The sequence below is a fragment of the Balaenoptera physalus genome (assembly GCF_965194825.1).
Source record: "Balaenoptera physalus genome assembly, chromosome: 5".
In the NCBI taxonomy this organism is placed as follows: Eukaryota; Metazoa; Chordata; class Mammalia; order Artiodactyla; family Balaenopteridae; genus Balaenoptera; species Balaenoptera physalus.
The window spans coordinates 123,837,528-123,860,609 of NC_138884.1; the positions used below are offsets into that span (position 1 = coordinate 123,837,528).

Consider the following 23,082-nt stretch of genomic DNA (forward strand, 5'->3'; position numbering starts at 1 on the left):
AGGAGGTTGCTCCAAGGAAAGGACCATGCCTCTCAGCACAAGACTGTTTGTTTCGTTGTTAGTGTGAATTTCCCTTAGATGAAATGCCGGTTTACAGCTGATTCAGATATATTTTATAGAGTCATTGTATATTGGCAGAACTAAACATACTGAATTCCAGATTTTTCTATGATTAAATAATGTCTATACATCATTAGACTATATTCTGAGTTTGCTACTACTGGCTTTCTCCTAGAGGAAATCAACTTTCTGCAATTTCTAATGCTTTTTTTCCTTTTTTTTCCCATGTTCATCTTTTTTCAACATTGATCTGTAACATCTGAACAATCTTGAGATATCTCTGTGTAATTTCACTGCGTTCGTTCTTTGTTTTGTGATTTTGTGTGTGTCTTGATTATTTGTTACAGCTTTGTTGTATGTGTGGATGTGCTACAAGTGAGAAAATTAAGCAAGTTATTTCCTGCTCATTTTTCCTTTTCAGTTTTTTTTCCGTTAGCCTTGCTTTGCTTTTGTATCCTGAGACCTTGTGGATCCACCATTCCCAGCCCATTTTTGTTGTTCCACCCGCCACGACAGGAAAAGACACTGTGTCGTTTCAGTCCTGATTACATTTGCCAATATCTTTTTTGATTTCCATTTTACTTTCAATGTTTTTCATTCACATCAAAGATGATGAGACAGAATCTACAGAAACATCTGTCCTGAAAAGTCACCTGGTTAATGAAGTTCCTGTCCTAGCAAGTCCGGACTTGCTCTCTGAAGTTTCTGAGATGAAACAGGATTTGATCAAAATGACTGCCATCTTGACCACAGATGGATCTGATAGGGCAGGTTCCCTCAAAGTGAAGGAGCTGGTGAAGGCTGCTGAGGAAGAGCCAGGGGAGCCTTTTGAAATTGTTGAAAGAGTTAAAGAGGACTTAGAGAAGGTGAACGAAATCCTGAGAAGCGGAACCTGCATGAGAGATGAAGACAGTGTGCCAAGGTCTCAGCCAGAGAGAGAATTAGTGGAAGAGGAATGGGTTATTGTCAGTGATGAGGAAATAGAGGAGGCTAAGCAAAAAGCATCTCTAGAAATCACCGAATACCCATGTGTAGAAGTTAGAATAGAGAAAGAGACCAAAGTAAAAGTAGAGAAAGACTCAACAGGGCTAGTGAACTACCTTGCTGAGGATCTAAATTCCTACGTGTCTCCTCACAAAGAGCCACCGCAGACAGCACAAGATCTGGCAGGGGAGAAACGTGAGGCTCTGGGTCCTTGCAGGAGCTCTGAAAGCGAAGGGAAAGATAAAGAAGCATCTTCAGAGGAGACACAGAGTACGCAGAAACAGCCCAAACCAAGCCTGGGCATAAAGAAGCCAGTGAGAAGGAAATTAAAAGAAAAACAAAAACAAAAAGAGGATAGTTCACAAGCTAGTGCAGCAAAAACTGAACTTAAAAAAGGTAGTTCAGAAGAGTCATTAGATGAGGACCCAGGTTTAGCCCCCGAGCCTCTTCCCCCTGTAAAAGCTACGTCACCTTTGATAGAAGAAACTCCCATTGGTTCCATAAAGGACAAGGTGAAGGCCCTTCAAAAACGAGTGGAAGATGAACAGAAAGGGCGAAGCAAGTTGCCTGTCAGAGTCAAAGGCAAAGAAGATGTGCCAAAAAAGATAGCACAAAGGACACATCTAGCTGCCTCCCCCTCTCTGAAGCCCGAGAGACATGCGCCAGTGTCACCCTCCTCGAAAACAGAAAGACACTCTTCTCTTTCCTCTTCTGCAAAAACTGAGAGGCACCCTCCAGTATCACCAGTGAGTAAAACCGAGAAACACTCACCCTTGTCACCCTCCACCAAAACTGAAAAGCACTCACCTGTGTCATCGTCAAGTAAAACCGAGAAACACTCACCCGTGTCACCCTCCGCCAAAACTGAAAGACACTCCCCTGCATCCTCTTCTACAAAAACAGAAAGACACCCACCTGTTTCGCCTTCAGGTAAAACAGACAAACGCCCACCCGGCTTGCCCTCTGGGAGAACAGAGAAACATCCGCCAGTGTCACCTGGTAGAACAGAGAAACGCTTGCTTGTACCACCAGCTGGAAGAATGGAAAAGCATTCACCTGTCTCAAGCTCTGGGAAAAACGAGAAGCACCTGCCTGTGTCACCTTCTGGGAAAACAGACAAGCAACCACCTGTCTCCCCCACCTCAAAAACAGAAAGAATCGAGGAGACAATGTCTGTTCGGGAGCTGATGAAAGCTTTCCAGTCAGGTCAGGACCCATCTAAACATAAGACTGGACTCTTTGAGCACAAAGCAGCAAAACAAAAACAGCCACAAGAAAAAAGCAAAGTTCGGGTAGAAAAAGAAAAAGGGCAGATAGTAACCCCGAGAGAAACGCAGAAAACAGAGAGTCAGACAATCAAACGAGGCCAGAGATTCCTGGTCACGGGACCTTCAGAATCCAGAAGAGCAGTCCGTGCTTCCTCCATAGGGTTTAAGAGAGAAGATGTAGCTGAAGAAAAGGAGAAAGCGCTCAACCACAAAACACCTGAACCTGTTCAGCCAGCACCTGAAGAAGAAAGCCATAAAGATAGTGAAGTCCCCAAAGAAAAGCTGGCTGATGAACAGGGAGACATGGATCTCCAGATCAGCCCAGACAGGAAAACCTCCACTGACTTTTCTGACGTCATTAAGCAGGAACTGGAAGACAATGACAAATACCAACAGTTCCGCCTGAGTGAAGAGACTGAGAAGGCGCAGATTCACTTAGACCAAGTGCTCACTAGCCCTTTCAACACAACGTTCCCACTAGATTACATGAAAGATGAGTTCCTCCCAGCCCTGTCTTTACAGAGTGGTGCCTTACATGGCAGTTCTGAAAGCCTGAAGCAGGAAGGGGTAGCAGGTTCTCCGTGTGGCAGCCTGATGGAAGGGACCCCTCAGATTAGTTCAGAAGAAAGCTATAAGCATGAGGGCCTAGCAGAGACCCCTGAGACAAGCCCAGAAAGCCTTTCTTTCTCACCAAAGAAAAGTGAGGAGCAAATTGGGGAAACAAAGGAAACTACCAAGTTAAAAACACCACCAGAAATTCATTCCGAAAAAGGACATCCCTCAACCAAAGATGTTACTGATGGTTCTGAAGGGCAAGGTGCTGCAGTCACGGGGGGCACAGAGTCCTCTGCTGAGTGTTTGCTGAAGGAGGTCACCCTAGACCCTTCCAAAGACACGTGCCCCCCACAAGAAGGTGACGGCCTTGGCAGTCAAGGTGTATCATTAGCAAAAGAAACATCCGAAGGACTGACCGAGGAAGTGTCCTGTGATGAAGGTCCACTTAGATATGTTAGTTCCGCCCATGAGACACAAACTGATACTGAAGCTCAGGAATCCACAGCCACCGAGCCCTCAGATGAGGCAAAGCCCTTGCCGCTGCCTGGTGCTGCTGTAAAGACAGGCCCAAGGGCTGAATCAAAGCCCCAGGGAGTCATTAGAAGTCCTCAAGGGTTAGAACTTGCACTCCCTAGCCGTGATAGCGAGGTCTTCAGCCCTGGGGCTGATGAATCCTTCACAGTGAGCCACAAAGACTCCCTGGAAGCCAGCCCAGTGCTGGAAGATAACTCCTCACACAAAACCCCTGATTCTCTGGAACCGAGTCCTCTGAAAGAATCCCCTTGCCGTGATTCTCTTGAAAGCAGCCCTGTTGAACCAAAGATGAAGGCTGGAATTCTGCCGACTCACTTTCCTCTTCCTTCCGCCATTGCCAAAACAGAACTCTGCACGGAAGTGGCCTCTATGCGGTCCCGGCTGCTCCGAGACCCGGACGGCAGTGCGGAGGATGACAGCCTTGAGCAGACGTCACTCATGGAGAGCTCAGGGAAGAGCCCCCTTTCCCCCGACACCCCCAGCTCCGAAGAAATCAGCTATGAGGTCACGCCCAAAACCGCAGATGCAGGCACCCCAAAACCAGCCGTGATTCCTGAATGTGCAGAGGAGGATGACTCAGAAAATGGGGAGAGAAAGAGGTTCACACCTGAAGAGGAAATGTTTAAAATGGTAACCAAAATCAAAACGTTTGATGAACTTGAACAAGAAGCAAAGCAGAAAAGGGACTACAAAAGAGAACCCAAGCAAGAAGGATCTTCTTCATCCTCTGATGCAGATGTTGACTCTTCAGCAGACATGGATGAAACAAAACACACAGAGAGTGTAGCGGATGAAAGCGATGTCCCTGTGGTTGTAACATCAGAGAGCAGAAAGGTTTCTTCCTCCTCAGAAAGTGAACCTGAGTTGACACAGCTGAAAAAAGGTGCTAACTCAGACCTCTTATCAGAGCCAGTTATTCGAGTGCAACCCCCTTCCCCACTTCCATCCAGCATAGACTCAAATTCCAGTCCTGAAGAAGTACAATTCCAGCCTGTCGTTTCCAAACAATACACTTTTAAGATGAATGAAGATACTCAGGAAGATTCAGGTAAATCAGAGGAAGAAAAAGATCGTGAATCTCATTTACCTGAAGACAGTCATACTGTTTCTACTGATGGCCCAGAGATGTCTTATGATGATCTAAACAGAGATGCTGATCAACAAAAACTTTGTGATGACCGTGGGTATGAAGCAGGGACTCCCAGCGGCTCAGCCACTCCTGTCTCTTCAGGTCTCCGCAGTTCTACTGGTGATGATGTCAGTGAGCAGCTAGTTATCCACAAGGAATCATTAGCTCTCCGAGACACTGATGAAAAAGATACAGAAGAAGAAGAAGAGCTTGATGTTTCTGGAGTCGAATCTCCACAAGTAGATTGCCCCAGTGAAAGCTCTTCAGCTTTGTCCTCTTCGCATCATTATCCAGCATCTGAAGCAAAAGAATTAGACGAAGACATAGTCTGTACATCTTCTGCTACAAAAATGGAGGTCACAAAACCTGACCAAGCTTTTGAGAGCTTACCAGAGGACCGGCCCACTCAAGACTCATCCATTACTACTCAAACTGATAGATCGTCCTTGGATGTTCCAGTGTCTGACCCAGCGGAGACTGATGAAATCTCTGATCCTCAAATCATAAGCCCTTATGAAAATGTTCCTTCTCAATCTTTTTTCTCTAGTGAAGAAAGCAAAACCCAAACAGATACAAGACACACAAGTTTTCACTCTTCTGAAGTGTATTCCGTTACCATCACATCCTCCACTGAAGACGTAGAAGTGACAAGCTCCTCTGGGAGAACCGTTTCAAGTGAAGAATCTAATTTGGAGGACCAGAACTTGGACGTAGAACCCAAACAAGAAAGTACCTTGTGGGAAATGCAGTCGGATAGAGCCTCCTCATCTTTAGAGCCAACTGTACCAAATACATCAACAGTTGCTGGTGAACAGAGAAGCAAAGTCATCATCACAAAAACTGATGTGGATTCTGATTCCTGGAGTGAAATCCGTGAGGATGATGAAGCCTTTGAGGCTCGAGTGAAAGAGGAAGAACAGAAGATATTTGGTTTGATGGTAGACAGACAATCGCAGGGTACCACCCCTGACACCACTCCTGCTAGGACCCCAACTGAAGAGGGGACCCCAACCAGTGAGCAAAATCCATTTCTCTTTCAGGAAGGAAAATTGTTTGAGATGACCCGAAGTGGTGCCATCGATATGACCAAAAGGTCCTATGCAGATGAAAGTTTTCACTTTTTCCAAATTGGGCAAGAATCCAGGGAAGAGACTCTCTCTGAAGACACGAGAGAAGGGGGTACTGGTGCTGAGACCCTACAGCTGGAGACATCAGCTGAATCATTAGCACTCTTAGAATCGAAAGAAACAGTGGATGACGAAGCAGAGCTACTCCCAGATGACCTGAGTGAGGAAGTAGAAGAAATACACGCTTCAGATGCTCCACTTAGCTCCCAAATGGGGATTTCAGCCTCCACTGAAACATCAATGAAAGAGGCAACTTCTGCGGGAGCTGAGGACCTCGCCCCCATGGGAATGGGTGACACACCTCCCCTGTCCAGTGTGAAGCAGACAGCTTGCCCCGACTCCCCTAAACCAGTTGGACAAGTTCAGTTAGATTTTTCCACAGCCACTAGGTCTGTATATGCAGATCGGGGTGATGATTCTCCCGATTCATCCCCAGAGGAACAGAAATCAGTCATTGAAATCCCTACTGCACCTGTGGAGAATGTGCCTTCTACTGAAAGCAGATCCAAAATCCCTGTAAGGACTATACCCACTTCAACCCCAGCACCTCCATCTGTGGAGTATGAAAGCTCCCTTTCTGAAGATTTCCTACCCAGCCTGGATGAGGAAAGTAAAGAGGACAAAACAAAACCAAAGTCTAAAATCCCCATGAAAGTGCCCGTCCAAAGAGTCGAGCAGCAGCCTTCGCATCTAGACCTGTCTCTACAGAAAACAGAGGCTCCTCAGGGACAGGACAGGACAAGCAGAGCGCCAAGTAATAGAAGCAAACCCGAATCTGATGCCAGTTTGGACGCAAAGACCAAATGTCCAGTAAAAACTAGAAGTTACATTGAGACAGAAACAGAAAGCACAGAGTGGGCAGAGGAGCTTGAGTTAGAATCAGAGGAAGGGGCCACAAAACCAAAGATATTTGCATCCCGATTGCCAGTAAAGAGCAAAAGCACCACTTCTTCCTGCAGGGGGCCCACGAGCCCCACAAAAGAAAGTAGGGAGCATTTCTTTGACCTTTACAGGAACTCCATAGAATTCTTTGAGGAGATTAGTGACGAGGCTTCCAAGTTAGTGGATAGACTTACACAGTCAGAAAGGGAACAGGAGTTAGTTTCAGATGACGAAAGTAGTAGTGCCCTGGAAGTTTCAGTAATTGAAAATCTGCCACCTGTTGAGACCGAGAACTCAATTCCTGAGGACATCTTTGACACAAGGCCCATTTGGGATGAGTCCATTGAGACTCTGATTGAACGCATCCCTGATGAAAATGGCCATGACCATGCTGAAGGTATTTGCCAGCCACTGGGATTCCCTGTGCTACGCATGTCATAAATTTGATATAGTTTTTTTTGTGTGTCTGTTTTATTTGGTGACTTGTGTCTCATTTTCTTTAAGCTTTCTGTAGTGGTTACTATGTTTGTGTAAGCCCTTTGTGTTTTGTGCTTTCTGTGTATACTCTTGTCTGTGGAAACAATCTCAAGATTGAGTAATGAGAATGCTTATGGAAAACATAAACATGATCGACAGGCAACGGGGATCTTGCCTTTTCTCTAGCTGCTGCACGTGAGGCCATGCAAGCTTTGAGTTTTGTTGTTCTGACGCTCCAGGCTTAGCCTTAAATTAAGCATACAGATATATTTGGTTTTGTTTCATATTATGAGGATTCATTGCTTTTTCTAATTACCTTTGAGTACTTTAAAATAATAAGTACTTAACAATTTTATAATGATTAGGAAGCCATTTGCACAAGAAGATTTCACATACCATGAAATTCTAATTGTTGAGGATTTGTTTTTGATTCGGAAAGGTTGGATTTCAGATACCATTGGTAAACACTTTAAGCAAACAATCATAAGGTAAAAACATGCTTTTAATTTATGTGGCAGGTGAATGGAGAATGGGCTCTGATTAGGTGCAGCAGACAACAAAAACTCAAACTTTGCATGATTTAAGTTGACTGTGAGGGGATGATGGCTCTTTGAATGATAAAAAAGGGAAACCATAGATGGCTTTGAGAAGTAGCCTCTGGTCTTCCAATATCTCTACAATAAAGACTATTATTCTTAAATTTGGGTTATAAAAAAATGACCATGACCTAAAATGCTGCCCATCAATTAATGGGGGTTAAAAATCAAAGGGAAAATTATAGTCTGTGGGAGTATTATATGAGCTTACTTAGGAGTAAGCAGACAGCAACTTTGCCCAAAAGACATATGTACACACTAATATAACATACACATACGTATACATACACTTTATTCTTCCTTCTTCCAAGGTTACCAGGACCAAGACAAACGTTGTTTCTGGCCATACTGAAAAAAGCCAGGATGGTCTGATCAACCCATGATCTCGGTCTCTTGTGAATCTTGGATGTGATTTCTTTGCAACATGACCCAGAAGTGATCTTATACTGCCACAGGCAATAATAGGAGGTCCTAACCAATTACTCCATTTCTCCATCCCATTTATGATTTTTCTGGTGTTTGATGAGCAAGATGATTCTCTTCGGGTGGGCAGTATCCTCTCAGATAATTTTAAGAGGAAAGTCCTAAGATTACTAGAAATCAGTAACTTATATAATTATGTCCAGTGACTAGTCTTGATTAAAGAGATATGGAAGCAGATGGTTTTCATGATTTTTATTACATTTATTCCCCATTCCATTCCAGAAATCAGGCAAACGCACAATTTAATATGATTTAAAATGTAATAGTTAATTTGTGCTATAATCAAATATTTGGACAATTGACTGCCTTTCTTTGGATGATCAGTACTGTGGTTCCTCTCCTGTCATGGACAACCTTTGGCCATTCTGTTTTTGACCTTCTGTAGATCAACAGGATGAGCAGGAACGGATTGAGGAAAGGCTGGCTTATATTGCTGATCACCTTGGTTTCAGCTGGACAGGTAAAATGAGTGTGACCCATTTTTTTCAACAAAACCTGCTTGGTTTAAATGACATTGTTGCATCAGCCAACTGTCATTAACAATGAAAAAAGGTCTTTTTTTTTCTTTCCTTGAGGAAGACCACATGCAATAGTGAAAAGAATGATACTATGAACTAGAAAATCCAGGGTCTGCATTAACTCACTGCGTGAACCAGGGCAGGCCTTTTATTGTCTCTGGCATTTTGAATAATAGAACTTTAGATTAAGAGATTTTGAGAATATAAGAAGCCCCACTACCCTCCTTTGGGAGCTGTGGATATCTAAACTTTGGGGAGATTATTGTGTTTCAAAACCATTGTCAGTTGTAATTGTCATAAAATTTAATTTGAGATTCAACCAGGGCTCCTTGTTATAGATACCTTGAATCAGATATCTTCATCCTGAACAATACTAAAATTTACTTCAGATGAATGTTGAAGTACATATGAATGAGATGTTCAATAATTTTCTGAGAGATGGGTATGTTTCAGTTTAGAAATTGTATGTTAAATAATTTTTTTAATGGAAAGTGAATTCTAAAATCAATATGGTTTATTTACAAATCATGAGTTGTAGGTTTTAAAAGCTATACCCTTTCATCTTTCCTGCTATTTAACATATTAAAGCAAGATTGTCCGTCTGGATTTTTTTCTTTTTTCTGTTTTTGTTTGTTTGTTTGGTCTGACTTCCTTTTATGTCACTTGTGACTACTCAATTGAAACAAGCAGTTTAAAGTTAATATTAATCTCCTTTCAGTTCCTTAAAAATTTGGTATGAATAGGAGATAGGAGTCATAATATCCTTAACAAAGATAATTGGTAACGTAGAATAAATAACTAAAGCACTTTAAAGTAATTTAAAAATACTGAGCAGATTTATTTAATTGAGGGATTTAGGGGAAGGAAGGGTATCAAAATATCCCTGATTGACTGACTAAGTAGGTAGCATTCAGAATTATTTATTTTGCTTCTTAAGTATTTATGAGTGTCTGTATTAAACGTAATATCTATTATAGTTGGTGAACATTCAAACCTTACAATCACACTGAATGGTATAAAATGAAAAGTAAATAAGTCTCTCACACCTACATCTCGTCTTTGAGCCCCTTTCCTCAAAGGTAACTGCTAACACTTTCTCATGTATTCAGAAAAAATTCTGCAGTGCCCACATCTATGCTTATTATTTAAAAATAAGCAAAATTTTACTTAACAGTATTCTTCATAAATACTCCATCAGCATAGAAATATCTATGGCATTCTTTTAAATGGCTATTTAATTCCACTGTACGGAGGTACCATAATTTTATCAATGGCCTTTGTTGATGGCTACTTAGGTTGTTTCCTGTTAGTGGCAGTAGATATCCTCGTGCACCGATAGATTTTTGTGGGTGTTTCTATAGGGCATATTCCTAGAAGGAAAGAAGCTGTGTAAATATATGTATATTTTTAATTTTGAAAGATATTGGCAAATTGCCCTCCAGAAAGGACACCTCATTCACACACGCGTGCGCGCACACACACCTCAATGTATAAGCAACCATATAGAATGTTAATGGTAGACTTTAAAGGAAAACTTTGAGGCTTCTTCCCTAGGTCTGTTAATCCTTCCCAGACCTTTTATTCATGTGACATCAAATCACAGAAAGGAGTTTATCCAACCACCATAATATAGCTACAACCAGTATTTATCCAAGTACCCAGAAACAGAATTTATAGTATTTGCAAGTCCCCTAATTATGATTAAAAGTGAGACATGGTCTCTTTCTACTGTTTTCAGTCATTTATTTTCCATTGTCTTGGTTAAGAGTATAAGCCAGTATTAATGGTCTCTTCCAAATTTTGGAATTAAATGGTCCTGAAGTTACATATTTTATCATCATTGCCTCAAACTTACTATTTCCTCTATGACAGTGATCAATTCTATACCCAATTTTAAGGAAAATACCTGCAGTTAGTGCTAGAAGAACAAAGGCATACGAGAGTCATTTCTAATAAGTAGGAAAAAATAAAGGAACTCTGTTACAGCAATACAAAGAACACATCATTTACAAAATCACAAGGCAAGGTGTGGAGACTCAGACTATGAAGTTAATGTATTTACAAAGGAGTATTTTCTCTTTTAGAATTAGCAAGAGAACTGGATTTCACTGAGGAGCAAATTCATCAAATTCGAATTGAGAACCCTAACTCCCTCCAAGACCAGAGTCATGCACTATTGAAGTACTGGCTAGAAAGGGATGGGAAACACGCGACAGGTAGGTGGAGAGCTATATGTAAAACGCAATAAGCCAGAGGTAGAAAAAAGTCTTGTTCAACAGACCTTTTATGCAAATTCAGTAAAAAGATAAAATGACAGATGCCATCAACCTGAAGTGCTACTGTAAGCAAATGAGAAGAAGCTGTAACATTTCTCAAATATGCATGTTGCATAAAAATTCTTGTACTGTGTTCCTGTGAACAGCATTAACTAGTGGAAAGTGATACTAGCACTGGCTGCTAACAGGAAAGTTATTAAAGTCCTAAAATTTTCTAAATATTGACAGCAGACACACTTGCTTTATTAGCCATTGTTTTATTGATGGTGCATTACATTCAGTTCCTGCTTCCTTTACTCCTAAATAACTAAAATGGGGGAAAATGTCAAGTAGATATTCTACATAATGATTTATATATGATATTCTGACCACATCAAATAAAATGGGAAGTGATACAGAACATAACTACTTCTTATCCCTCAGCTGGTCTAAGTTTGCCACTTTGTTTAATGCCTCTTTGAAGACCTACCTAGAGACCTCCCTTATTTACATCTAGCCCACATTTATCTTTCCTTCTCTTACCATTATTCTAGGTAGGATTGCCAGATTTAGCAAATAAAAATTGAGAGCACCAAGTTAAATTTAAATTTCAGATAGTCAACAGATACTTTTCTAGTATAAGTATATCCTACGCAATATTGGGGATATACTTTTACTAAAAAAAATTTGTTTTTTATCTAAAATTCACATTTGACAGGGTGTCCTATGTGTTATCTAGCAACTCTACTTTTAGGGCTTATGCCCATGCTGTGTCACCCATTTCGTACATAGCTCTTGTTTGTTTGCTGACTTTTACAAAGACCCTTAATTGGGCTTTGGTTGTTTCTTGTACAAACATCAAAATTTTAGTAAATTTTTCCTATGCTTAAAATATATCACCAAAAAAATTCAGTAGGGCATATAAATGAAAGAGATTTTTAAAAGAGTAGCCCTCAGATGTATTAAATAGTTTTTCTCTAATATCCCAGATACCAGTCTCATTGAATGTCTCACCAAGATCAACCGAATGGATATTGTTCATCTCATGGAGACCAGCACAGAGCCTCTCCAGGAGCACATCAGTCATAGCTATGCAGAGATTGAACAGACCATTACACTGGATCATAGTGAAGGTCAGACAATTTGTGTGTGTGTGTGAGTGTCTGTGATGTATGGTTAATTCAGGCAACTGGCCCCACTGTCTTCCTTTTTTCAGAGCGTCGACCATGGTCTTTGCTGATACGTTCTTCTCCTGAGACTTCCCTGCCCATTTTAGGTGCCCCCATCCCTCTCGTTCTTTGTTATTTCATCATTGTCTCAGTCAGCGTGGGCTGCTATAACAAAATACCATGAACTGGGTAGCTTAAACAACAGAAATTTGTTTCTCACAGTTCTGAAAACTGGAAATTCAAGATCAGGGTGATAGCATGGCTGGGTTCTGGTGAGGGCCCTATTCTAGATTGTACATGGCTTTCTCCTTGCTCTGTCCTTACATAGGGGACAGAGAAATAGCTAGCTCTCTGTCCTCTTCTTATAAGGGTGCCAGTTCCATTCATGAGGGCTCCACCCTCATGACCTAATTACCTCGCAGGGTTACCACCTCTGAATACCATCACGTTGGGACTAGGGTTTCAACATATGAATGTGAAGGGGACCCAAACATTCAGTCCATAACAGCCATCAACAGGGATGATTCATCCAGTGCCCTTTCCTCAGCTCCTTGATGGCAGTTCTGATACTTGTGTCTTTTACTCTACCTTAGTGACCCATTTCTGTGCCCACAACCCAAACTAAATCATTATCAGTGACTGTACTACTTCCAAGTCCCAACTTGAAGCATTATACTTACATCCTCTTTTACTTCTACACAATAATTCTGCAAACCCACTGGACCTCTAGTCATTGGTCCTACCCCCCTTTTCAGTATTAAAGTTTCTCGAATCCACCCTCATTCACTTCCATGCTCACTCACTACCATTCTTTCTCCTTCTCTCTCTCTCATTGCTATTTTTACACTTTCTTTTCTTTCAAGCCTCCAGCATTACTCTTCTTTTTATTTATTCCAACCTGATGACCATACTTCATATTCCTTAGAAAAAATAGGAATACCTGTAAGCAAATGTCCATATTCTTTCACCACAAGGTCTCTCAACCTAAGTGCATCTCAGTGCTTATGCTCTACCTTCCCTGCTGTATGAAATGGCCTTCCTTTGCTAAAGCCATCATCTCTTCTTTTGTACTAGATCTCATCCCCTTTTACCAACTATTGACTTCACTCCTACAATCACCCACTCTGGCTCCTACAACTAGAACATTGTCAACAGCACTGAAACATGCTTTAATAGAGCCCGGCTTTAAAAACAAAGCAAAGCAAATAACTCCTTTCACCCAATATGCTCCCCTGTATGACTGCTCTGTTTCTCCATCTATTTCATGGGAAATCTCTTCAAAAGAATAGTCTAACTTTTCTGTCACTACTCTCTACTTTCTCTCTTCCCTTCTCTCTAGAACTGTCTCTAGAATCCACACAAGTCAGGTTTTGTCATCACCACTCAACAGAAAAGAATCTTGCAAAATTCACCAATTGTTTCCTCATCACCAAATGCACTGAGCCATTCTCAGTCTTCCTTTACCTCTTCTTAACATTTGACACAGAAAATTAATCCCCTCTTCTTAAGACATTTTCTTCACTCACTTTCCATGATAACCTCTCTTCTTGTTTTTTCTATTTTCTTATTTTATAGGATAGTCTTCCTCAATGTCTGTCTGCAGCTTACTTTCCATAGGTTTACATGATGGCCTGTATTACTGTTCAGCAAGAGCCTCATAGCTCGTCCCATCTCCCATCTCTCTCCCTCTTTCCCAAGTCCCAGACACCTGGCCTCTGGGCTGTGCCCTGGGCACCCTACACCTTCTCAGGCTTCCAGGCTCTGGTGCTTCCTCTTCCCTGCATTCTGGAGTGTTCTTCCCTAAGATCACCAAGTACCTTTTTCTCTCACTCTATTCAGGCCTCTGCTCAAGTATCAGCTCCTAAGAGGAGCCTTTTCTGACAAATCTATCTAAAAAACTGACCCTCTTTTCTTTGTACCTTTACCCTGGTTTCAGAAATATGAATCTGCAGAAATGCAAGTTCAGTCAGGCCAGAAGCCTCTTCTGTCTTGTTCACTGCTTTGGATCCAGCGTCTACAGCACCTACTACAGTGTTGATACTCAATATATATCTACTGAGTGAATAACTAGATAGATGAAGGTCAATCACACCTCTGCCAAAAGTTTTTCAGTGACTCCTTATTGCCCTTGCTATATGAAATTCCTTAGCTTGGCCTAAGAGACCCTTCCTCAAAAGAGTACTAACCTCAGAGTATTGTTTAATACAAGTTAATACTTGCAAAGCACCTAGAATGGTGTCTGACACATAGTAAATATTCAGAATGTGTTAGCTATTTATTATTATTATTATTAATGCTCTTCTTACCATGTAGATTTATGCCTCAACTGGAATGTCGCAGTTGATACCTGCCTATCTTTAGGCCTCCTTAAGATGTCATACCCTCTGCATTTCTTTTCCTGATTCTTTAACCCTGAGTTGGATGCTCGGCATTCATTGACTGGCACCTGTGGCCCAGTCACTCTGCATTTAATTATCTCTTACTTGCCTGAGCTTCCCTAGATGGTCAGCATCTTGAAGGCAGACACAGTGCCTCTTTCAGCTTTGTAACCATGACCGATCACAGACATGGCATGTAGTAGTCACTTAATAAATACCCACTTAATATAGTTTAGCTTCAATTAAATATTTAATTTAAATCATTCTCGCCTGTAGGGTTCTCAGTGCTTCAAGAGGAGCTATGCACTGCCCAGCACAAGCAGAAAGAGGAGCAAGCTGCTTCTAAAGAGGACGAGTCCTATGATCAACCTCCCATCGTCTCGGAGGAAGACATTTCTGTCGGTTACTCCCCTTTTCAGGATAGCATCTCCAAAACTGAGGGCGACGGCTCAGCAACAGAGCTCCTTCCCCAGACTGACAAGGAGCAAGTTCAACAGGATTTCTCAGGGAAAATGCAAGACCTGCCTGAAGAGTCAGCTCTTGAACAGCAGGAATACTTGTGAGTTCCAAAAGAAAGCCTACGCAGTGTCATTCCAAAGACACAAGCCAATATGCAGAGGGTGCCAGGCATATACAAGCGTAAATCGTTTTCAAATAGTTTTCAGAGCTACAGGAAAAAAAGCAAAGTATTTGAGACATGACTGTGATGGCGTAGTATGGCACAAGTCTGCTTGAACCAACTTCCAGTTCCATGACCTTGGGCAAAGGCCTAAGCCCTTTGAGTCTCGGTTTCCACATCTATAAATTATGATAATAATATACACCTTATTCATCTTACAGGGTCAAAGGTCAAGGATATGCCTGTGAAACCATTGTTGAAACTGTAGACCGCACAGTTATTACTTGTGTGTTTGCTGCACCTCACTTCTCTGTATATGTGCCCATCACACCCTGGCTGGTTCAGAAGGTGAACAGTGACGGTGTAGGTGAAGCAGCCCTTGTGTGTTTCAACAAAGCTATGAGGTGGCTAGCAATAAAAATAGAAATGCAACACAGATTACTCACGCGGAATGAAAGGCCATTAGGGGCTGGGGTGGGAATAAAGAGAAGTCTTCTAGAGCGCTTCTGCCTAAAGGAAGCTGCAGAGCACAGTCAGCTTAGAACTCAAGTTCTGGGCTTTCTGGAAGCAAAGGCAAAAAAGAGTTGTATAAGTGACACTTATTGTCTAGAAAAAGCAACCAGATCATGAGAAAGGCAAGCATGTCCCAGCCCTGAAATGTGAGAATAGCGTGTCAGGAGGCTGTAACACAGCATCTCCTTTGTCCTTGAGTGAGTTTTGTGCTGGAGTCACTGGAACTTGAGAAAAGGGTGAAAGGGGTATTGAAATGAGCTTTTCTTCCGTGGAGCACTGCCCCCTCACTCATCTACCTTTAGAGATTGTAGGGGAGAGCGTAAAGAAGAGGTCAGGAAAAGAGACAAGGAAAGAGAAAAAGATGGGAAGCAAAGAGGGGCTATCAGAAAGGCACTTTGGGCATTTAATATCTATGGAGTGACAGAAGATTAGAAGGAAGGAGCAGAAAAAGCAGATAAATATTTTTTTTAGGAATATTATAAAGATTACATTGCTTATCTCCAAACTATATCAGTAGAAAAAGTTTCAATGCCAACAGATCTTCCTATCAAGTAACGCAGTTTTCTGGATGGATAATAAGAATCTCCCTATATTTATGATTATGGTAACTATATTAACATGGGGTTTATATATTGCTTTTTTAAAATTTTGCAAGATTTTGATCCTTGCTTCAAAAGCCTTATTGTCTACAGATCTTTGTTATATAAACCTCCTCAAATCATCAATATTACCTTGAGTTATCAAAGGAAAGATGAAATTATTATTTATTAATATCTCTCATTATTTATTAATTATCTCTACTTTGTAGAGATTAGGAAATGGTAATACATTTGAGGATAATTTTTATTATTTTAGAGTACATTTTTCCCAATCAATGCTGGATCAGTGAGCTGTAACTGTATTCTGTATTTTACATATAATTTTAATTCACATTTCATTTCTTAGCCAAATTTACAAAACCTCTTTAGACTTTCACAGACTGTGAAGACAAGTTCCATCTTCCCTTCCAAATCCCTTGCATCGGCAGGGGCAGAAATGCATATGCCCTCATGGTATAATTGGGCTTTTCTGTTTCAGTGTGACAACCCCAGGGACAGAAGTGTCAGAGACTCAAAAGGCTATGGCAGCATCTGTCTCTCCCACCAAGACACCTGAGGAAATCAGCACCCCTACTGAGGAGGAGAGGCCATATCTCCAGACCCCGACATCAAGTGAGAGGGGAGACTCTCCCATTGTGCAAGAACCCGAAGAGCCCCCAGAACGTAGGGAGGAGAGTTCGCCTCGAAAAACCAGCCTCGTGATAGTGGAGTCTGCTGATGACCAGCCACAGGCCTTTGAAAGGCTCGATGAAGATGCTGCTTTTCAAAAGGTAGACTCTCCTCCTCTATTTCCTTGCCCACATGTAACAAAGCTACAAACCTTCTTCCAGTTTCCATTTCTCTGATGGCTTATGTTTTCACAGAAAGGTTTGCCAAATTAATTAACTTGGGCCAAGGGAAGCCCTCAATCCCTTTTAAAATCTGGGAACCAGTGAATCTAGAAAAAGATGATACATGGTTCCAATTCTAGCTACTTGACCATCAGCCCTAATTTTATAGCCGGAAACCCTTTTGCTAAGAAAAATGAACCCTGGGGTGAAACAATATACCAGATGTAGCTTTTCAAAATTAGTAATCTTGGGCATAAAGAAGACTAGTGAGGGGAATTAACCGGGCCTCAGGTAAGTAAGTCGGCCTGCCATGGGAAATTGCTGGAACCTGCACTCTTGTTAATCAGGTCCGTGCTGTCAGGTGATGAGCACACAAACTGTGGCTATTGAGTGGGGTTTACTCCCAAAGCAAATTTTTCTCGTTAGAGGAAGGATTATTTCCAAGTGAAATCTCCTTATATTTATTCTAAGAATGACTCAGAAAAAGGACATTATGCCGAAATTGATGGCTGGTTCTAAATGTCAGAAAATCGATAGCAGCGTGAATATGCATCACTGTCTTTCCTTTGTCTTTAAGTGAGCTTTGATGTTGCGAAGAGAGGTGGAGAAACTCATTTAAACCATTTACTCTCAAAACGTGGTCTGAATGGTCCATATCCCTCAGCTTTAACTGGAGGGCTTGAGCCCTCCCTACTCAGGACTCCTGAATCAGAATGAATCCCAGGGAGGGGAGGAGAGGGGAGAAGAATCTTCATTTCAGTAACTCTGTAGAGGATTAAATTAGATATATTTTTCCTTTTTGGATTCAAAAACATTTTATATGTCGAAGTATTTTTAAAGCATGAATATACATCTTTTAGGAAAGAATGTTTTATAAAAGAGTTAAAACTCTGGGGGAGAAAGTGATACGACACATCTTTGGGCTTAACATCTACATTTGTTTTTGTTCACTATGAGTGTGATATCTGCTAGCAGGATTTATCTAAAATCATATTTTAAAATTAGCGGAGGTCCAGGCAGATGAGAACTGCTCCAAATTTTGGCAGTTATCTTAAATAATGAATTCATCCCATGAATGGATTTTTATTCCAAGTTTGCCTTTGTATAGAATTATTCATCTCCAAGTTTTTGGCTTAAATGAATCCTAGTAAAAATGTTTCGTAGATGCTGTCTGGACTTAAAAGTTGCCAATTTTAGTCTAAGAATCTATAGGCTAATTGAAGCATAGGCTTGAGTCAGTTATCTGGATAATTCATGTATTTAATCTGTTCTATGTATATAAATAAATTTTGACAAGTTGTCCTGTATTCCACATTATTTGTATGGGCCTGTTCTACTTATTCTTGATGAATTTCCAATTCTTAAGCTTCCTATTTTGACCCTTATCTTCTCATGACCCTGACTTGAGGGTCCAATTTCAATCACTTTTCTTGCTGACCATAGTTCTAGGCAGCAGATTCCTAAGTGTATTTAAAGAATAATTTGGTTTAAAATTTACATGTTTTCCTTTAGCAGGAAAGAATATAGAAATATAAGCGATATTTTAAACTATGTTGACAAAATTTAGTTGAGTTTTCTTTTTTTTACTAGCATTCCATTAGGAAAGAGTGATTCGATATATAGCTCCCAAGACATACGTTTTAATCTAAAGTTATGTCCTTAGCTCCAGCTTTGGCTTTGGGCCAGACCCATAAAATTGGATTGGCCTCTGTACCTCAACTTCTCTGCAAAATGAGTCTAATACTATTTGTAGCCAGTCTTCCTTCCTCTATCTTGCCAGTAGGGAAATGTACTACTGGCCAGATAATAGCTACAGGAAATTTTGACTTCCTGCAGAAAGTTCTGCTACAAGAATTAAGACATTTCTATACCTTTGGTTGGATCATTCTAAGCCTAAGCCCAAGAGGCGATGGCTCACAAGTTATTTATTGTGCTGCCTAGGGTCTGTGTTTACATTTGGTTATTCACCAGGAGTTTGAGTCCAAGATGTAACGTGGGCAAGCTGCTTATTTCTTCTGATGGATTTTGACAGATCGGTGCTCAGACAGCTTTCAGAATCCAGAATTTTTTTTTTTTCATTCAATGAACAAAAAGCTATATTCTCACTGAAGTTTGAGCCCAGCATGCACTGTTTTCACTCCTGCTGGCTTGTCCACCAAAATCAGCATGAACAAAGCTTTCAGAAACCGGTGTGAGCTAAAGCAGAAACCAGTAGTGAAGACATTCCTTAGCATGATAAACAAAACAGTGCTTCCATGCTTCCACCAGGAGCTAACAGAGGAATTAGGTGAGCTGGAGGCCAGCTCAGATGAGGAAGTGATGCTATCTACCAGGGTTGTCCGCCGACGAGTGATTATTCAGGTACCAGCTGTTAAATTACTGCACGTCTGGGACAGTTCTGTCCCCGTAACCCTTCGAGAGTGACCGACCTGGAGCGAGGGCTTGGCATGCTCCTTAGGTAGTGCATGGCCTTCAGAAAGCAGGTCCCGTAACTCTCCTAAGTTCTGTTTGTGAAGAAATGCAGCGGTAATGACATTCGCCGCCTACCTCCAAGCGAGCGAAGAGCAAGATTTAGCCTCTTCAGTTCCACCCACCTCACCTCTGGCTTGTCTGTTTTTGTTTGTTTGTTTGTTTGTTTAAGTTTGAGCTAACTTTGGTCAGATTCTCTAGCATGTTATTACCCACCTTTTTTTTTTTTTCTTTTAAACATACTACTTGACAGGATTTGGCATCTCAGCAATGCTTCTCAAAGCTCCTTTAATTTTCTAACGTTCCTGGCATTGTAAGCACTGGGGAGTAGTTCCTCAGCATTGATGCCAAATATGGAAGTGACCCTTTTCTTTCAACTGTGTAGGGAGATGATATGCCTGACATACCCCCGGAAACAGTCACAGAAGAAGAATACATCGATGAGCAGGGACACACTGTGATAAAGAAGGTATTATCTTAAGTATCTTACCATGGTTAATTTCAAGCCTCCTGTCTAAAATGTATCAATACCCTGCACTGTCACTCAAAAACAAGATACATGAATAAAATATCTTCCAGGTTACTAGGAAAATCATTAGGCGGTACGTCTCCTCTGATGGCACAGAGAAAGAAGAGATTACGATGCAGGGAACACCACAGGATCCCATCAACATTGAGGAAGGGGATGGCTATTCCAAAGTCATAAAGCGCATTGTATTAAAGAGTGACACTGAACAGTCGGAGGTGAGACCATCTGATTTTCCAGAACTGATTTTATGGAGAGGTGTAAAATACAGCTCACAAGAGATGGACGAGATTGTTTATTCCTATTGGCCTCACTTCTCCCCTTTATAAGGCAGTCTTCGTTTAGTTACACATTCATTTTTTTTCTTTGTGATTTTGTGGAATTTTTAGATAACCATCAGCGATATTTGTAACCATTATACTCATTGTCTTTGGTCCTTTCTAGGTCTACTTTCTCTTTAATTCAGTTGACCACAGCAGAAATCCAAAAGTCAAATTTTAAAAGACAGCAATCCCATCGGCTGGCAAGCAGTAGGTTCTGAAAAACACTTGTGCAAATGCACTGTGGTGCTTTGCCCAGTGGGCAACAGCAGCCTTCTGTAGGGCACCTTAGATAAATATTTGATTTCCAAACTTCTGCATTTCAGAGTCACTGAAATCAGGATCCAGAAACTCACTTGATTTATAGTTTTATTTCTTTGTTTTACTTCCCTCTTTCAGAATCATATTTACTCTCTTTGACATGTAATTTGGGAGATTCTTACCATCTCGCATTCATTCACATCCTCAAAATTTTATTATTATACACATGAGGTTCTCTAAAAATCTACAGTTTCAGTTTCTCATAGCTCTGACAGTTCCTCCTTTGGAGGTTAATTTTGTCTTCATAATGTCAAAACAAAACATTTACACATGGGAAAAGAGAGTTCATCCACAGGGTGCTATGTCTGCACTGCCCTGAGCAGTCAGTTTCTCAGTCATGAAGCTTCCTGACCAATTTTCATTCAAGTGACTAATTAAGTGGTTGATTTGGTACTGTGTACATATAGTCATAATATAGATGTTACCAATTGATTCTAGATTTTTCTTCTAACTGCTTCTCGTTGACAAAATGCTGTTTTCAGGATATACCATTGTAATGTGTGTGTTTTTTAACATAGAAAAATTCATCATTGTTACATTTTGGCAGTCAGAAACTGTATATTTTGTGTCCTTCATTCATCAGGTAACTTTGTCTGAGCCCAGCATTTTGTCCAGTACCTCACAATTTCAGGCTGAACCAGTGGAAGGCCGTAGAGTCAGCAAAGTTGTTAAAACAACTGTGGTACATGGAGAGAGGATGGAGAAGCATCTGGGGGATTCTAGTTTAGCCACTGATCTTCCTTCAGCCAAAGATGACTTTGAAGAGGTATAAAGCATCATCACTTTGTCTGTGTGTGTGTGGAGGGGTATTTTATGTGTGCTTTGTGTTTGAGAAGAAAATGATTTATCATTGTGTCATTCCATACATGTATTCATGGAAGGATGCAGAATAAGTCAAGAGAGTAGAATTCCTGTTTGAATAATGTGTACAGTGAAATAATATTTTACTCAACTTATTGTGTTCATTTGTGCCACCTTAAGAGCCTTAAAAAAATCCATATGACCAGGATTCTCTTCAGCTCAATCAGAATCAGAATCTCTGAAGTCAGGACATGATTGTACCTCTTGCCTAAAAGTCCCAGAAGTGACTTGCACTCCCAATTAGTAAGGGAAAGAAATAGATATTGTACATTATCTTTGCTAGCTAATATGCTCAGATATTTCCAATGATAGGCATTAAAGAAAATTCAGGTATCTTTTATTAGTTAAGTTCTGATTTTCAATAATTAGGAAACAGGTCCACAGTGACATCCACAAACACTTATTACAGTTCAAAAATCCCAACATTCTGGAACTCACCTAGTGCACTGTGGTAACTTAAATGGGAGGAAAGTCCAAAAGGGAGGGGATATCTATATGTGTATACGCTGATTCATTTTGTTGTGCAGTGGAGGCTAATACAACATTGTAAAGCGGCCATACTCCAATAAAAATTAATTAAAAAACCCCACAACTAATAGATTGGTAATGCTACAAATGCCATAATTGATAACCTTATATTAGCATCTTGCAATTTAAAATGAATTGGCTTATTTTATATACTAATTGAATATTTTGTTTCTATATCACCAGTTAAAAGAGGGTTTCAGGCTGCTGCTTATTGTCTAGGATGTTTTTCAAACTACACATTCTAGATCTTTTCAATAAATGAGCAGCCAATTTGAATAAAATGTCACAATTTTCTATTTTTAATTCTGGATTTGAAACACTAAAGATATCAAAATGTTGGTATAAGAATTTTGATCCAGTGAATGGAATTTATGGTGCTGGTGAAGATCATCTGAAATAAATTTCCATATCTTAAAAAAAAAAATCCCAACATTCTGAAAACCAAAACAAGTTTTATAAGTTAGTAGCAAGCTAATTTGGCAATAAAACTTAATGTGAACTGACATGGGGCTGTAATGACTTGGCAGTCTTTTTTATTCTACAAGAGTGAATGTTCATGTTTTGCTATTGATATATCAATGGCTTTGATTACAGGATGCTGTCCCTATCCTATCTGAGCTATTAGAATATACAGTATATACATCATATTACCTTTCTGAAATCCAAAAGGAAAAAAATCTGAAATCTAAAACACATCTGGCCCCAAAGGTTTCAACTAAGGGATGGCGGGCATGTGCAAACATCTTCGAAACATTCTTTACTATTGAAACATTTTGAAGTTAAATGTTACATGTATGTCCTCTTTTATACCCACAATATGCATTGAGATTATATATGAATGCATTGGGATATTAAGAGCATACCTTATTTTAAATACTTTTAGTTCTTCACATTTTGACAGCTGGTGACCTTGGACAGTCAAAAGATGTATTATCTGACTATACCCTTTGGACCTTATTTGTTCGTTGCTTGATTTTTGCCTCTGGTCATTATTCATTGTATTTGTCATTAGAGTCTTCACTGCAGAAAGGATGGGGGTGAGGCAAGCATGAAAGTAGAAGTCAACCAGTATAGTTTGCAA

General features: G+C 40.5%; 1 protein-coding gene across 32 annotated transcripts in view; it reads left to right on the plus strand.

The window, feature by feature from the left end:
- ANK2 (ankyrin 2) overlaps window positions 1–23,082 on the plus strand; it is a 689,779-nt gene that overhangs the window by 660,832 nt on the left and 5,865 nt on the right. For 18 of the 32 annotated variants that reach the window (XM_082462711.1, XM_082462716.1, XM_082462713.1 and 15 more), the window contains 8 exons: window positions 8,481–8,555; window positions 10,698–10,829; window positions 11,858–12,001; window positions 14,692–14,974; window positions 16,625–16,916; window positions 19,831–19,914; window positions 20,025–20,189; window positions 21,196–21,378. In XM_082462711.1, the coding sequence (XP_082318837.1) occupies window positions 8,481–8,555; window positions 10,698–10,829; window positions 11,858–12,001; window positions 14,692–14,974; window positions 16,625–16,916; window positions 19,831–19,914; window positions 20,025–20,189; window positions 21,196–21,378 (1,358 nt within the window). Of the gene's footprint in view, window positions 1–669; window positions 6,937–8,480; window positions 8,556–10,697; window positions 10,830–11,857; window positions 12,002–14,691; window positions 14,975–16,624; window positions 16,917–19,244; window positions 19,338–19,830; window positions 19,915–20,024; window positions 20,190–21,195; window positions 21,379–23,082 lie in introns of all 32 variants that reach the window. The other 14 variants (XM_082462695.1, XM_082462706.1, XM_082462717.1 and 11 more) reach the window with 3 other exon arrangements.